This window comes from Metopolophium dirhodum, chromosome 1 (genome assembly GCF_019925205.1).
Source record: "Metopolophium dirhodum isolate CAU chromosome 1, ASM1992520v1, whole genome shotgun sequence".
Classification (NCBI taxonomy): Eukaryota; Metazoa; Arthropoda; class Insecta; order Hemiptera; family Aphididae; genus Metopolophium; species Metopolophium dirhodum.
In genome coordinates, this window is record NC_083560.1 from 14,950,452 (window position 1) to 14,966,587 (window position 16,136).

Consider the following 16,136-nt stretch of genomic DNA (forward strand, 5'->3'; position numbering starts at 1 on the left):
TGATATATAATCAGTACTGTTCAAATAGTACCTGGAGTAGCTGGTGCAATGCCTTCAGTTCATCATTTAAAACACACCATACGAAGAGTTCGGACACGTAACCGAAGGCGAACAATTTTTAATATTTGACAGTGAAGCATCACAAGATTGAATTTTAATATTTTTGACCGAAAATAATTTAAAATTAATGGATCAATCAACTAATTGGTTAGTCGATGGAACTTTTAAAACGGTACCTTCACTTTTTTATCAGTTATTTACTATTCATGTACTTATTCAACAAGGTGACCAAACAGTTAGTCCTACCATTTATGCATTATAAACCGATAAATCTCAATTAACATATACACGTTTTCTTAAATATTTATTAGAAATAAAACCATCTTTAAATCCTACATCGGTAATAATGGACTTTGAACATGCCTCAATCAATGCATTCAAAACTGTTTTTCCTAATGCTGAACACCAAGGTTGTTTTTTTCATTTTTCTAAATGTATGTGGCGACAAATTCAAAATGTTGGTCAAGTCGAAAATTATATTAATAATGCTAACTTTGCTCTTCATATTCGTATGTTAGCTGTTTTGGCCCATGTTCCACCAGATAACGTTATTAATGCATACGAAGAAATTTTAGAAACACAATTTTATGTTGAAAATGAAGACCTGTTAATGCCATTCTTGGATTATTTCGAGGATACCTGGGTAGGAAAAATAACAGGAAGACGAAAAACTCGACGACAACCAAGACATCCTATTGATATTTGGAATTGTCATTATTCAGCCAAAAATGGTCTTCCAACAACAAACAACGCTGTTGAAGGGTGGCACAGAGGATTTACATCTGTTATTGGTTCATATTATTTTATTAATAATTAATATCTTTAGTAATAGAATACATATTCTTTAAGAGCAAGCCACCCTAATATATGGAAATTCATTGATGGAATTAAGAAAGTTCAAAATATAGAAGAATTGAAACGAGAGCAGTATATTGCTGAAGAACAACCACAGAAAAAAAAAAGTACAAGGACTGTAATAAAAGAATTCATGCATTAGTTACAAATTATAATACTAATGAGAATAAGAACTTCATAAAAGGTATAGCATATAATTTGTCACCGAATGTCTAAATATAATTATATTTAAATTGAATATAATTATTTTATTTAAAATTATTATTATTACTACTATAAATACTTATTATTAGAACTTAACGATATTATAATTATAATGAATGTATTCAAAAAATATATAAGAGACAAATAAACGATAAATATAATGATTTTTCATTTATATTCCATGATCACTCCATATTTTATTTATGCTTTACTTTTTTTAAATTTATTAATCTCATTTATATAAACTATTTTTATCCATTTTTTATTGTAACAAATATGTTTGATTTTTACACTGTGTCATATAAGCAACCCGAAAGACAGATGTTTCTCTTTTCGCTATTATGTATTTTCACTCTTTTTTACAATTTGCTATTTTTATTTACGCTATTATTAATTCACGATTTTTACATTCGCGGTAATTGTTTCGCTATTTTGGCCGGATACCAATGAATTCACATCAAACATTGTTCGCCTATTTTCACCTAACTTAATTTTGTACAATTTATCTACTTCATCAATAGAACAATAAAATATTGTAAATACCTATAATATTTTAATAACAATCAGACATTAATATACATATAAGAGCCTTCTCCGAATTTTATTCCGATTTATCGCATTATAGTGCGATATATTCAATGCAGTCATATACCTACTACAGTTAAACAGTTTTTTGATTTTAAGTGTTCATCTACAGATCAAATAATTCTTAAATTAGATTAAAAAATTTGAATGATACTTAAAAGGTAGACAAATAAAATATTATAATTAGAAACTTGTATTATATTTATATAGTGTACACTTTGACAATGACAAAATTACAGGTATACCGTTTCATTTTCAAATAATATAACTAACACATGCGAGTGCATATGAAACATAATATAAAATTATTTTATTCAATACTTACCTAGTAATATAATAGATATAAATAAACACGTCATATTTTTTTTAATACATCACAGAATTATATTAAAACGTCATAATTCGTTTTTAAATTATTTTAATTAGTGGTGCTTAATGAAAGCGTACTAGTTCACTACTGGCAGTTAAACATTAATGACTGGACGTTGTTAAAGGATGAAGTTGTTGTGTGACGGGATGGCCGTAACAGTGCTGTTGAAATATCGACTTTACTTAAAAAAGACAAAGGAATTTTAATTAAAGGAAAAAAAAAAGTTAACTGGAAAGTCAAATTAATTTTTTATGAGCGTTTGAAGTTTTTTCAACATAAGATATTCACCCGTATTATAATGAATTCTCATCTAACGTCAATAAATTGTTATTCGTTTGGTCAAAAAGCATGTTAATATAACACAAGGTTCTTCATAATTTGATAAAATAGCAGTTAAAAATATTAAAGATAAGTATATAATATGCACAATTTTCTTTTATATATTAAGTTATGACAAAATTCATTAAAATCCATAACGATTTTAGTTATTTTGTTGTAATTTAAAATTATTATTCATGGAAACTTAAAACTTAAGTATATCATTATATTTTATTGATATTGGCGTTGAATCATTTTCTTTTCTTGCTAAGTTTTTCATCCTCTGAATCAATTTTCACTTGCAAGTCAATGTGTTTTGGACACAGGTTTATCTTGGTGCTATATTTATATTAATGTAATTGTAAGTAGAATAGGTAGATACAAAAAATAAAATTCGATCTCATCCGCGTAATTTAGCGAACACTTATCATATACTAAAATCGAATATAAGCTACAACTACTAAATAACACTTGAACAGTTAACAGCTAAAATACAAGTAGCGTTTTACTTTCAGCCCGTTGATATTGTACTAATAATAATATTGTAATAATAGTAGAGTTAATAATATTATATATTTTAGTATAATTTTGTGTGTTATTATAATTTAAACATTAATCAGTATACGCCCGCGCCGAGGCGTATTTAGATGTAACGCGAGTCGCTACATGGATTAGTTTTTTTAAAAGTAAAAGGTTCTAAATCGCCAAAAATTAAATTATAAACACAATTTAATCAAATTTAAAATGCTCGATTAATGAAACCAAATTATTAACAATACGTTAGTATGAAAAGGTTCTAATTAAATTAATCACTACCAATAATAAACCTAATAATTATTACATTTATTCATATTCAACAGAATTTTACGATCAAGATACAGATTTCGATGTTTCATAATATTATTACATTGTTTCGTGATATAAGATTGGTAGCAATGAGAAAGCATTATTCTGAAAAGGTTTCAGCTATCAATTATAAAAATAATAAATAAGAATGAAAAAGTTCTAATTAAATATATTTTTTTTCATACTAAATTTTTTATAATTTGTATATCAACCAATACACCAAATTATTATTATAATGTTGTGAATTTAACTGTATACGTTTCTGCATGCTTTAGAACTTTAATTTTCCAAAAATGTTGTTCAAGGAGTAAAATATTTGAACTCAAACTTTAAAATTGCTCTCCTGGACAATTTCATAAAAACGATTTAGAACCTTTTCATTCTAGACCCATGATAAGTGTTTTGGGCGAATGAATATTATCGCGTGGATAATTGAATTATAATCTCCAAATATTTACAGTAAATAGAGGAAATCTATATCTGTGCTTAAGCGTCTTGATTTTTTCGATGACATATTTCGTTCTTTTTTATGGGTAGGTGAAAAACTCAATACTTTCAATACGTATCAAAAACAAATTATTTGATTTATCAAAAAAATCTAAACGCTTAAGCATGAATAATATTCTTCTTTATTTGGCAATATAAATTTGGAGAATTTAGTATTATTACAGACTTCACAGTATTAAAATTCGTGAACCATGTATTTGCTCTCATAATAAAATTTGGGTGGGTAGCGTCCTCTTAATATCTATATCGTTAACCTACTATTATGAACAATGTGAGTTCAATGATAAACAAATCGCTTAACGACCAGATTGTTTAAAATAAATACATATAATTGTAATACACTTAATAAACAAAACGATGTGACCCGCATCGCCAATTATAATATATAACAATAGTCGTGTTGAGATAAATCGTCGTAAACGTGACGTAGTGAGACGAAAATCCGACGGCTACGTATTGCCACGTATCCCTTATTGCAGCAGTGGTTGACATAACGTGATCGTGATGACATCTCTGGTAGTGACGGCGACAACTTCAGTGGAGGTGGCAGAGTCGTCGACTGCGAGTACGACGGAGACGGTGGTGGCAGCGACGGCATCAACGGCTGAGGTAATTGCGGTGCCACCGTCGTTTGTGTCGGCGGCTTCCATTTTGCCACTGGAGCCTGAGACCACCGAGATCGTGGCCATCTCCCAGCAGATCCGTCGTGCTCTGGAATGTCCAGTATGTCTGACCATGATGTCTGTCATGTCGTGCTTCTGCCCCAATGGGCACGCAATCTGCCAGTCGTGCATGCAGACGCTGTTGAACACCAGCATTACCAATACCCTGTGCCCGCTGTGCCGGACGTCGATGGCGCAGTCTGCGAGCATGTCGGCCATGGTCATTAAACTAGCTGAGGCGATCCCGTTGGTGAAAGTGGCGTGCTCAAACTGGTCTTTTGGGTGCCCCGATCTGGTTCCCGTTCAACACGTTAACGAACACGAGTCTGTTTGTCGGTACGTGCCAGATGTACCATGTCTGGTACATGTGTGTCAGTGGGTCGGCATGTACGAACAGTTATACGAACACGGGTTCAACGTGCACCCCGGTGTCACCGTTGAGTCTTCGGTAACGATAATATAATAATATTAATATGACACAACTACTCTACGCACAGTAATATGACTGTAGCTCACGGATGTTTATAGCTTGGTTGTGCATCGTTATATAATTATGTGTCCATCATAATATTATGTTCTTATCAAAAATATTCAAAACCTAATGTCTTAGATATAATTATTATCTAAGCTTAATGTATACCACGACTGTAAATAGTACTGCTGTACTGCAACTTTATAATTATTATGCACACAACTCAAGACCGGATGACTCCGCTAAAGCTGGTTACACACGGAGCGGTTTAACCGCGCGCGGTCGCGGTTTTTATCCGCCGTGGATTTTCTTTAAAAATTAAACATCTATATTTATATGAGTATATTCAAACGGAGTAAAATCGCTAGCGGACGACCGCGAGCGACCGCCTGGAATCGCGCTTGTTTAATTTTCGGGCGGATGGCCGCATCCGCTAGCTAAAATTAAACTGTGGATTTCCAATGGCTATATTCATACGAGGCGGATCGTCCGCCAACCGCCGTGGTTTTTTCCAGCGGATTTGTCATTCAGTTGACTTAGGATACATTTGTATTTTAGTGAAATCTAAAATTACAGCCATAATTAGTTATTATTTTTTATTAATTATTATTTATACATAGGTAGAATACGTTTTTTTAAGTTTCTACTATTTAAAATGCCGTTCGATACCGAACAATTTATATTAGCAATACTGGAAAATAACTGTATATGGGATAAACGTAAGTATCCTCTCATTTAATAATTATTTTAGTAATTAGTACTCATTAATTGGTAATTACACATAGATTAAAAAGTAAAAACATCATCTTTCTTTCTATACGTATTATTAAGATATTATATTATCTATTTATCTAATACCTATATGATATTATAATAGAGGCAAAAAGTCATCATGATATACAACAGCTACATGTTGGTTGGACCAATGTAGCCAAAAACTGTTCCGAAAATTTCGAAGACCTGGATGACGGCAAGAAGGCAGAAAAAAGTAAGATTTAATATTATTATATAAGAAAATTACTACACAATATGTATATTATAATCATATATTATATGATATTATATAGTTTGATATTATTATATTTTGTTCAATACTTGTTGGTTTAGATAAACTTAATATTTTAATCGTATACGTAATACGTGGATCCTTACTTACTAGGGACAAAGGTAGATAACAATAATTGCAATACTGATTGTTAATAAAAAAATAATAATAACAATTTTGTACTTTTATATATTATATTTTTAATTTTATAAAGGCAAGTATGTACCTCTACATATTTAATAATGACATGTACAATATACTCATATGTGGTATGAAATTATAAAATAAGGCCCAAAATAAATATAAGTATAAAATATGTAAATATGTTTTACAAAGAAAATGAGCAAAATAATAAAAACAATAGTGACTATTGGTTACTAAATTAGTTACAAACAACACTATATGTCATGTACTCGTGAGTCATGTTATTACGTCTTATTGGTTTATTTACCAATAATTTTATTTTGCCAGCTAAGCGCGTCGTTTGGGTGGTTAACATAACTCACAAAATACTCCCTGACATCCTTCGCATTTGTCTGAGCGTTACCAACTCCTCTCCTTTCAGTTACGCTATACATCCCACAATTCAAGCTATCCTCAAAATTAAACCCATCACGGCGTCTCACAAAGTTGTGTAAAACACAACAGGCTTTGGTTATTTTGACCGCAAAATTTGGTTCAACCAACATACTCGTTTGAAAAATTCTCCATTTCTTTGATAAGATTCCAAACGAACACTCAATGTACTGATGGGCTCTTGACAAACGATAATTGAAAATTCGTCGTTCGTCATTTAGTGTTCTGCCAGGAAACGGTCGCAATAAATTTTTATTCAGAGCAAAGGCCTCGTCAGCCACGAGTATAAATGGTTGTGGTACACCTTGATCATCCCCAGGTAGACATCGTTCGGGAGGATAGTTTACTTTGTCTGAATATAACTTCTTATCAAACGGTGACATCTTGAAAACATTACAGTCACTTTCTTTGCCGTAAGATCCAACATTAATGATGCGAAAACAATAATTTGAGTCACAAATAGCCATAAGTATAAGTGAAAAAAAATTTTTGTAATTGTAATACAAAGACCCACTATTTTTGGGGCATTCGAATCGTATGTGTTTTCCATCAACCTGTAATTATTAATAAAAAAATAATTGTTATGTTATTTGCTGCAGTCAAACCTCAAATTATCAATTTGCTAACCTACATATTATTATTATTATTATTATTATTATTAATATCATTTAATTTATCAGTTAGGAACATGCAACAAAAAATTTAAAAACAATTAATATTTTTTGTTTTTTAGAACATTAAACAAGCAAAACAATAAATGTATGTTAGTTATTATACTCACCGCCCCGACTGTATTTGGAAATTGGGTCTTTTCAAAATATCCTGATGCAATATCCAGCCAATCATTAGTTGTGGGCTCTGACATCTCAATTGGCTGTAATATGTCCCGTATAACCTCACATGTTTCCAGCACTATATTCGATATGGTCGACACTCCCATAAGAAACTCGAAATGTAATGCTGAGAAATGTGTTCCACAAGCCAAATATCTGAATATTATAATATTGTATGAAAATTATTGAAACAAAAATTTATATAATTTTAAATTTTGAGCGGAGCGAAGAAAAATTTAAAATCCTTAGATTTTCTTCAACGGTATCTTTTCTCATAAAAAATTTAATTTAATTTAATGGTAGACATTTTTTTTTTTTATAAGGGTAGAAAAACTTATGAGGAATCTTGCATTAAATTATAAAATCTTAGATTTTAAAAGAACAATTTTTATGAATTCTTAACTCAAAATAATTTGATAATTTTCGTGTTTTTTCCGTATTTTGTCAAAATTCGAACATTAAATGCTGATAAAAAAAACTGTGACTAAGGATTTTTAATATTTTTTAAATTTTATTTAAACAATATAGTAGGAGCTATGTATTAAATTTTCAAGCATTTTTACCCAACAAATAAATTTTAATTGACATTTATAGAAATAAAAACTAAAAAAAAATCGAAAATTGGTAATGTCCGTAAACAGCTCAAAATATTTTTTAAATTTTATCGTGTATAGAAAATGCTCATATCTATGATTTGAAAATTTAATCCGATTTCATTCCTCATAAGTTTTTCTACGTTTATCAAATTAAATATTTATGAGCGTTAAAAGTTCAAGTTTTAACTAAATTTAATAAATTATTTTGTAATCACAAATTATAAAATGTTCATCTTTTATAGCTAAAGATTGAAAATTGAAAAAAATGTCCCACCCAAGTAGATTATTCTGTAACCAAAAATTCTATAAAATATATAAACACAGTTTTTTTTAGTTATTTTATAGGGTTGGACGAAATTACATCTTAAATAATCAAGAATAACGTTTGAGTTATTTTTTTGTAATTCAAAAATATAATATGTGGGTACCTGGAACTTCTAAAGTTATAACAATAATATTAATTCAACTTACAGGCTTCCGTATTAATAATAACAATATATTTTGAATGAAAGACTCACAAAAAAAAACACACATTATTGTAAGACATTGGTCAGAATAAAAAATGTTATAATTTTGCGATCGGTCAAAAAAATTGAAAATTGTATACATTGTTCAGACCAATGACGTTTTATACTCCTATCCTCAATACCCACCTTACCATATGGTATACCATTTTCTTCTTCAACTTCAACTATACCAACATCTGCTGTTCAAACAAATGTTAGTCACTCTGCCAACCCATACTATTCTCAACAAAATTATCCATTATCGACTTCTCCATCTACATCTACATCTACTCCACCATGCTCTAACAATAATTATTGATTTTTTTTATAATTAAATTTTTGGAACCCACAGGAAGTGTGTTATGTTTTTTTTCTATACTTGGAAAGTAATTTTTTTTTGTTTTATAAACTAAAATAAAATTGTAAATATGTAATTTTTAACTATTTAATTTTAATTATTTTATAGTTAATAATATTTTGTTTGATTTATATTGTTATAATCACAAGTGACATCATGTTGAAGTTTTATTATTAAAAAAATTGTGTATCAAAGTAATTGAATTGTTTTTTTTTTTAAATTACCAATTCAAAAATATCATCTATTACATATATTCTAATATATATATTATCTATAGATACCTACTATTAAATAATTAATGTTAATATTGGTAAATGTAAATATTATCATTTACCTATCAAACATACGATTTACATTTATTCTCATAGAAACTAAAGCATTATTAAAAGTTTGTAAAGATTCATAAACATAATTACTTACAAAATATGTATTAGATATATAATTGATGGCCTTACCTTAACGTGACAGTCAACCTCTCCTCTGGAGAAATTGGGATACGCATATTTCTATGTTGTTTTTGTAGGTATTGTCCAGTGAGTAAAACCTGGTATTGGATATATACAAAATATAATTTTTACAACAATTTATTTAAAAAAAATTGTAAGCAATTATAACTTATTAACTTACCAGTTCGTCAAAAGATTTAATGCTCATTCGATAATATTTCAAAAATTTTTCAGGGTGTGCTCGTAATGTCATAAAATGTATGTAAAATTGGCCTTCTTGGGCCTTTTTACATTTAATGGATGTACCCAATAACGCCTTTTAACATTTTTTTGTTGCTTTTTGTGCCTTTTATTTAGAACATATGAGACGCATATTGCTTCGACATCGTCTAACGTATCCATTATAATTGAACAAATATTGCTTTTTAACAAAAAATAACAAAAAAAGGCGAAATATCCCGGAATTAACTCTGACTAGCGTAGTAACGTCGTGTTTCAATCACGTTCTAAGCTCAACTGATTGTGTTCTACCTTTGTTACAAATTAGCGCAAATTCAAATCACATGATAAATTGGCGCGAAATATCTTAAAATATAAATAAACCGCATTCATAATTCGCTTCGTGTGTAAGCAAACCGCAGACGCTGTCGCGGACGTGATAGCGGTCGAAAACCTCGTCCGCGCGCGGTCATTCCGCCTCGTGTGTAAATAAGACGCGGATGCGGTCGCGGATGCGGTCGCGGACGCAGTCTCAAAAAGAATCCGCGTCCGCGCGCGGACGATCTGCCTCGTGTGTAACCAGCTTAAGAAACTAATGCGCTCAATTGCTGTCGCATTACTAGAAATCGTTTTTTTGCTTTTGTGATTCTTTTAGAATACATATTTTCCCAACTGTTATTATTATTTGTATACTATAAACAATAATATGCACAATATTATGTTAATCAAAAAACCACCGTTTTCCCGCGTCTTTTCAGACAAACCTGCTGAACGTGACCGACCTCCAAACAATTACAAGGAACCAGCGCCGGACGTACCTGGTCCGTTCGGCGTATGGCATGATGTGGGTGCTGGTGTCACGGCAGACGCAGTCGCGGATACAGACAGGACTGTTCATAGTGAAGAGCCCACAGGACAGCCAACACTCGATATCGAACCTCGACCAATATCGAGCTAACCCACGACAACCGGAATTATTGTACCGGGTCACGTGGTTCGACGGCAACGGCCGTACCCGGACCAAGAGCAGGACGAAGCAGGTCTTCTGGAGTACAGCCCTGAAGGAGGGCTGCCACACCGCGGGATTTCCCAACGCATACTCCATGTTCCGGTCCAGGTCCGGTCGCATGGAGATCAGTTGGTTCCGTCGGTACGATAGCAACAGCCAGTTCCGAAACCATCCCTCCTCGACTTAAACCACATGCATCAAAAGGTTTCGTCTTTATTTTTAAAGTCATTATTACATACGATGACTGTCGATAGAGTGTAATAATATTATCATATCATTATAGTCATGGTGACGATGTACCTAACAATAATTCGACCACCGAAAATCTGTATATGTGTGTGTGTGTGTAATTGTATAATTGTATTAAAATATATCAATCGTCGTTGACATCAAAACCTTACCGTCGCGGGTCAATTCATCAACATTCAGTACGAGATCGTCTGTGCGTGGGATGTTTGAATAATTATTTGTTTTTAAGTAATTTGTTTTTAACTGATCAATAAATGAACGTTATATTTTAACGAAATATATGGGTGGTAGTGTATAATAATATTGTGGTAAACTGACAATCGTGTAGATTGTGTGGTTTACCGGGTTGCAGGTAGCAAAACCGTTGTGATGAGGATTTCTTCTTGTTGATTGAATAAATTTAAACTCTTTAAATTGTAATAGACGTTTATTAATAATTTACTCTGGTGTTTAAATTATAAATCCAAATTATATAATTCTGGTGCTGAGTGTCGTGAAGATGCTTGTGATGGCAATGGGTGAACACGTCTGATTACAGGCCGTTTTAGGTCAGCTTTTATAAGGGTTTCCTACTCCCCTACCGTCCCCCTTGCGGCTTGCCTATCGACTTATCCGTATTGCTCACAGTGTGCTATCTATATCCTTACACGCTTAGTTGTGCAAAAAGTCTTATCTCTGTGTCCATGATTGTCAATCATTTATTAGATACTACTTTCCCGTTTCTATTTATGCGTCATGTACATAAATATATCTATATTCATGTATATAATATGTATATTTATGTACGATATATATATATAAATATATACCCAATTCCCATTGTTTTATATATGATTGACGATTCGCATATAATATGATGTGGTCCTTTCAAATATTACTCATAAAATTAACGTGATTGTCAGTTTATAATAACGATATTCACCGGTAACCCCCTTCGTCATCTTAGTCGAGCATTTAGGTATTTGTCAATTACTATATCATAAACATAACATTATTTCTTATTCCTTTCAATTTCTTATAGCTGTATGTTAACTACCTATACTCTTTATTCGATTTACATTGTTGTAATAATTATATTTGCATTATTTATTATATCTGCATGTTATCTACTTATACTCATTATTTGGTATATGTAGGAGTAAACGGATATCATCCGTTACACCTCTCTCCTTAAAAGTTGAATTTTATGTTTAAGACCTAAAATTTAACTCCTTTTTGATTCCTATTACAAGCATCCTCCGCAATCACAAAGTTACATTACATTTTAGTTACATTTTACAATCTTTTGTTGTTACATTCATTTCAATTTAAAGTTTTTCTTAATTATCTACAACCAATATAAGATAAAATACACCATATATTTGTCGTTACATCTTTTTACAACATTTCATTTATTATTGTTATTAGTACGTTATTAAAATTTTTTTCTGATTATTTATTATCTATGTTAGTTACATTACATGATTAATAAACTTATATATTTCACAATTAATATTTTTATTCTATTGTTAGTTCATTTAATACAATATGAGTGCTTAAAATTACTACAATATATATTTTTTCATACAATATATATACACTATCTTTGATATGTATATTTCTCCAACCATGTTAATAACATTTTAATTTATTTTTATATTTTTATATACATTATATTTTTTTTTCTTTTAAGATGATTTTTTTTTCTTTTATCTCTATCTTTATTTTTATATTTACTTTATATTTATATTTATTATATTTGTATTATTATCTGTCTCAGCGTATATACATATTTACATGTACTTTTCTATATTTATTTTAGAATTATATTATAATTCTTCCTCTAGAGCTAACTTACATGTTGCTACTTGTATATTATAGTTCGTTGGTGGTTGCGTAAAATTGTTTCTATTAGGTGGACGGTTGTTGCTACTGTTATTTGCATAGTTAGTTCTTGGATTGTTTCTACACTGCGATGCATAATGATTTCCATTACAATTATAGCATTTTATTACTGGCCTGTTAGTATTATTTGGTTGCGAAAAGTTATCTGTTCGTCGGTAATTATTTGTTCGCGTAAAATTATTCGGTTTCGTAAAGTTATTTGATCGAAAATTTCCGTTGTTTCTGTTATTGTAATTCGTATTATTCGTTCTCTGATAATTATTGCTATTAATTGTTACGTGAAAAATTACTTCTGTTGTTTGAATTTTCATTTCTACGCCTATAATTATCTCTCTCCGTATTATATTCGACCTCTTCAGCTTTTGATAACTGTTTAGCCATTTCAAGGGTTTACGGATTACATGATTTTACTATTGTCCTAATCGGTTCTACTAATCCTTTAATAAAGTTTGCTAACGTTTGTTCTTTAAGTGTTTCATGTATAATTTTTGCTTCTGTATCTATTTTACCTAGTGTACTGACGGTACATAGTTGGTAATATAATTTTTCTACTCTATGGCAATAATCATTTACGTCTTCGTTATTGTGCATCCTAATAGAATTTAATTGTATTTGTAAGGTTGAAGCCGTAGCGGTGACCTCGAATGCGTCTGTTAAATAACTTTTTATATATGTCCACGTTTTTATATTTAATCATTTCTAATGCTCTACCTGTTAACCTTGTAGTAATATATTTGACTAACGTTGGTGCATTTGCCTCCTCTACTAAGCTTACTGCCATGTCGCATGCATTTATAAATTGATAAATATCGTCTATTCCTGTACATAGTGGTATTAATTTAAAAGCGTCTTCTAATCTTATAACCACCATTTTCTTTGCGCGCTTTTTAGTTGTATAATCTAATGATTGAAATTCAAAACTCTCTGTAACTGTGCTACGTGTAATGGGCTTGAGTGCTGGGCTTGGGTTTCTACTTGGGTTATCTTTTAACTGGGCTTCTAACTGGGTTTTCAACTGGGCTGGGCTTCTAATCGGGCTTAATAATTCAATTTGTCTATTCGTTTCGTTTAACTCGTCTTCTACACTAGTGTTATACAATGAATTAGCTACGTTCAAGGGAGATGTACCTTCTTTGTCCATAAATCACTTCACCACTTATTTAATACGTTTCTCATAATAATAATAATTCAATAATTTCCCTTTAATATAATAATAATTCAATAATACCCTTTAATTCAATAATACTTCAATAATAACTCAATAATACCCTTTAATTCAATAAAACTTCAATAATAATTCAATAATACCCTTTAATTCAATAAAACTTCAATAATAATTCAATAATACCCTTTAATTCAATAAAACTTCAATAATAATTCAATAATACCCTTTGATTCAATAAAACTTCAATAATAATTCAATAATACCCTTTAATTCAATAAAATTTCAATAATACGCCCTCAATAAATTCAAAAAAAATATTACGTTTTACACCAATATACCTATGCTCGACTACTTAACAATACTTTTGTTTTAATTATGTTGCATACGTCTATGTAACAAATTTAAAATAGTTATTCACTCACAATAAAGCGGTGTTCCTTGATGCTGATGACATGCTGATGAATTTGATGGTGCTGCAACGTGACTTATTTGTTTTGTGTATAGGTTCTTCTTCAGAGTTGTCGCCTTGGAAGAGTGATCAATTCCTCCTTGTTGACTGTAGCCTTTGACGGTTGCCTCCTTTGAATGAATATCCTACCGTTACGTGCTGCCCCTTCAGGGATTCACTATGTAGATGATTTTGAAAATAATAGTAGTCAAATTAGAATAGTAATTGCAATGTTTTTATTATAACAGAATAAAATGTATAATATCGTTGTGGTAATAGTAGTAGTAGTAGTCGTCCTGTAATGGCTAGTGGCATGAAGTCGCTTCTGCGTTGCTGGTCCAGGTACATCTGTCTTTACTGTGTTCCCAGCCCTCCTATATATGATGTCGGTTCCTTTGATGGATCCTGCGCATGGACGGGGCGTCCTTGCGGTGGATGTAGCTGGTTCAATAAGTTGTTATTTTCGCAACATTCACCTCGTAATGATAACTTGTTGTTGGCCGCTCCCTTGATTAGCTTGCCAAAATAGAATGTGATTTCTAACTATGAGGTTACGTCTAGGAAATCATAACAACTCAAGGAGAACTGCCTCTCCGAGTAGAATAATACTTATACACAAACACGTGAATTGAGTACGTAAAGCTATTCCTTTACAATATAATTCGCAATTCATAAAGTATAAAGGTATATTAAATAGCGTACACGGTCAATAATCAATATTATGCGACAATATGAATAATAACAGACGTTATTCGTGTGATTAGCACACACTAAAATACAATAAATACATTATAAAAATACGGCGATTCGCGCACGTAAAAATTATAATATAAAAAAAACGATGGCGATTAGCGCCAGACAATATAACGTGATTCGGCGTTAGCACTGCGGAGCGGACAGGACTCCTTCGGCGGCCATGCAAAAATCATAATTCATAACTAAACAGCCGACGCGGCGGCATGCAATAACGAGCTTTATAATCTGCATATTACATAACAATAAACATTTAATACAAATTATAAAAATAACGACTGTGTGTGTGTATGTGTGTGCTGGTCGGTGGCGGAGCCTACTTATATTGTCACGGCTGCGACAATAATATTATAATATAATATGCCCATGAATGAAATTGTGCTGAATTAATATTTTTGTTGTTCACTAATTTACCTATTTATTCAGAAAAATGCAAAACCGTTAAAAATTGCGTTGTATACCTACACTACTAATTATTATATTGAATATATCGTTAAAAAACTATTACATTTTTTTTGATAAGTTTTACAAACGACTTAACTTCGTTGATATTGCTTAACAATATTCAGAAATTAAGTAGTTGTTAAATATTTATTGTGGTCTCTCGACAGTTATATTATTTACAACGTGGTAAATAATTTGTTGTAAGATCACCTGCAAATTGTCTTTATATTTTAATATTTTAAATTACATTTTATTATAAAATTTATTATTTCTTGCATTAATCTTTACTGTCGTGAGGTAGATTTTGGTCGACTTTTTGAAATGCTGTATAAGGTTTAGCTTTTATATTTTTACATTGGCTATGACTATTTGGATTGTTTAAATTTACTGAAATGTGTTTTCCTTCGCGCACCTCGGTCAATGGATAATTGGCGCGTTTCAAGTCGTTTTCATTGTTTATTACCTCGGTTTTGGGAACCTTGTTGATTGTTTCTAAAATTCTCATTTCCCTTAGTAAGGCGAGAGAATTATGAAGAGAACGAAAATCATATGTAAAAGTAACTCCTGTCACTTCTAGATTGGGATTATCATTGTTTTTGTCATAACATCCCGGTGTCCAATGATCCCCGGTGTTATAGTATTCTGGTATTAGTGCCTATTATATCGATTTTCTCTGTCTCAGGAATGGTTCAATTAGTTTGACTAATTAAATATAAAATATCTGCT

General features: G+C 31.0%; 2 protein-coding genes across 2 annotated transcripts; both read left to right on the plus strand.

The window, feature by feature from the left end:
• The first annotated feature begins 496 nt into the window (after positions 1-496).
• LOC132933165 (uncharacterized) lies at positions 497-1,057 on the plus strand. The gene is given in 1 exon segment (XM_060999484.1): positions 497-1,057. A coding segment is annotated over 1 exon segment (561 nt).
• Positions 1,058-4,249: 3,192 nt separating this feature from the next.
• LOC132934046 (E3 ubiquitin-protein ligase sina-like) lies at positions 4,250-10,654 on the plus strand. The gene is made up of 2 exons (XM_061000328.1): positions 4,250-4,855; positions 10,217-10,654. The coding sequence occupies exons 1-2, from the start codon at positions 4,250-4,252 to the stop codon at positions 10,652-10,654; spliced, it is 1,044 nt and encodes a 347-aa protein (XP_060856311.1).
• Positions 10,655-16,136: the final 5,482 nt, after the last annotated feature.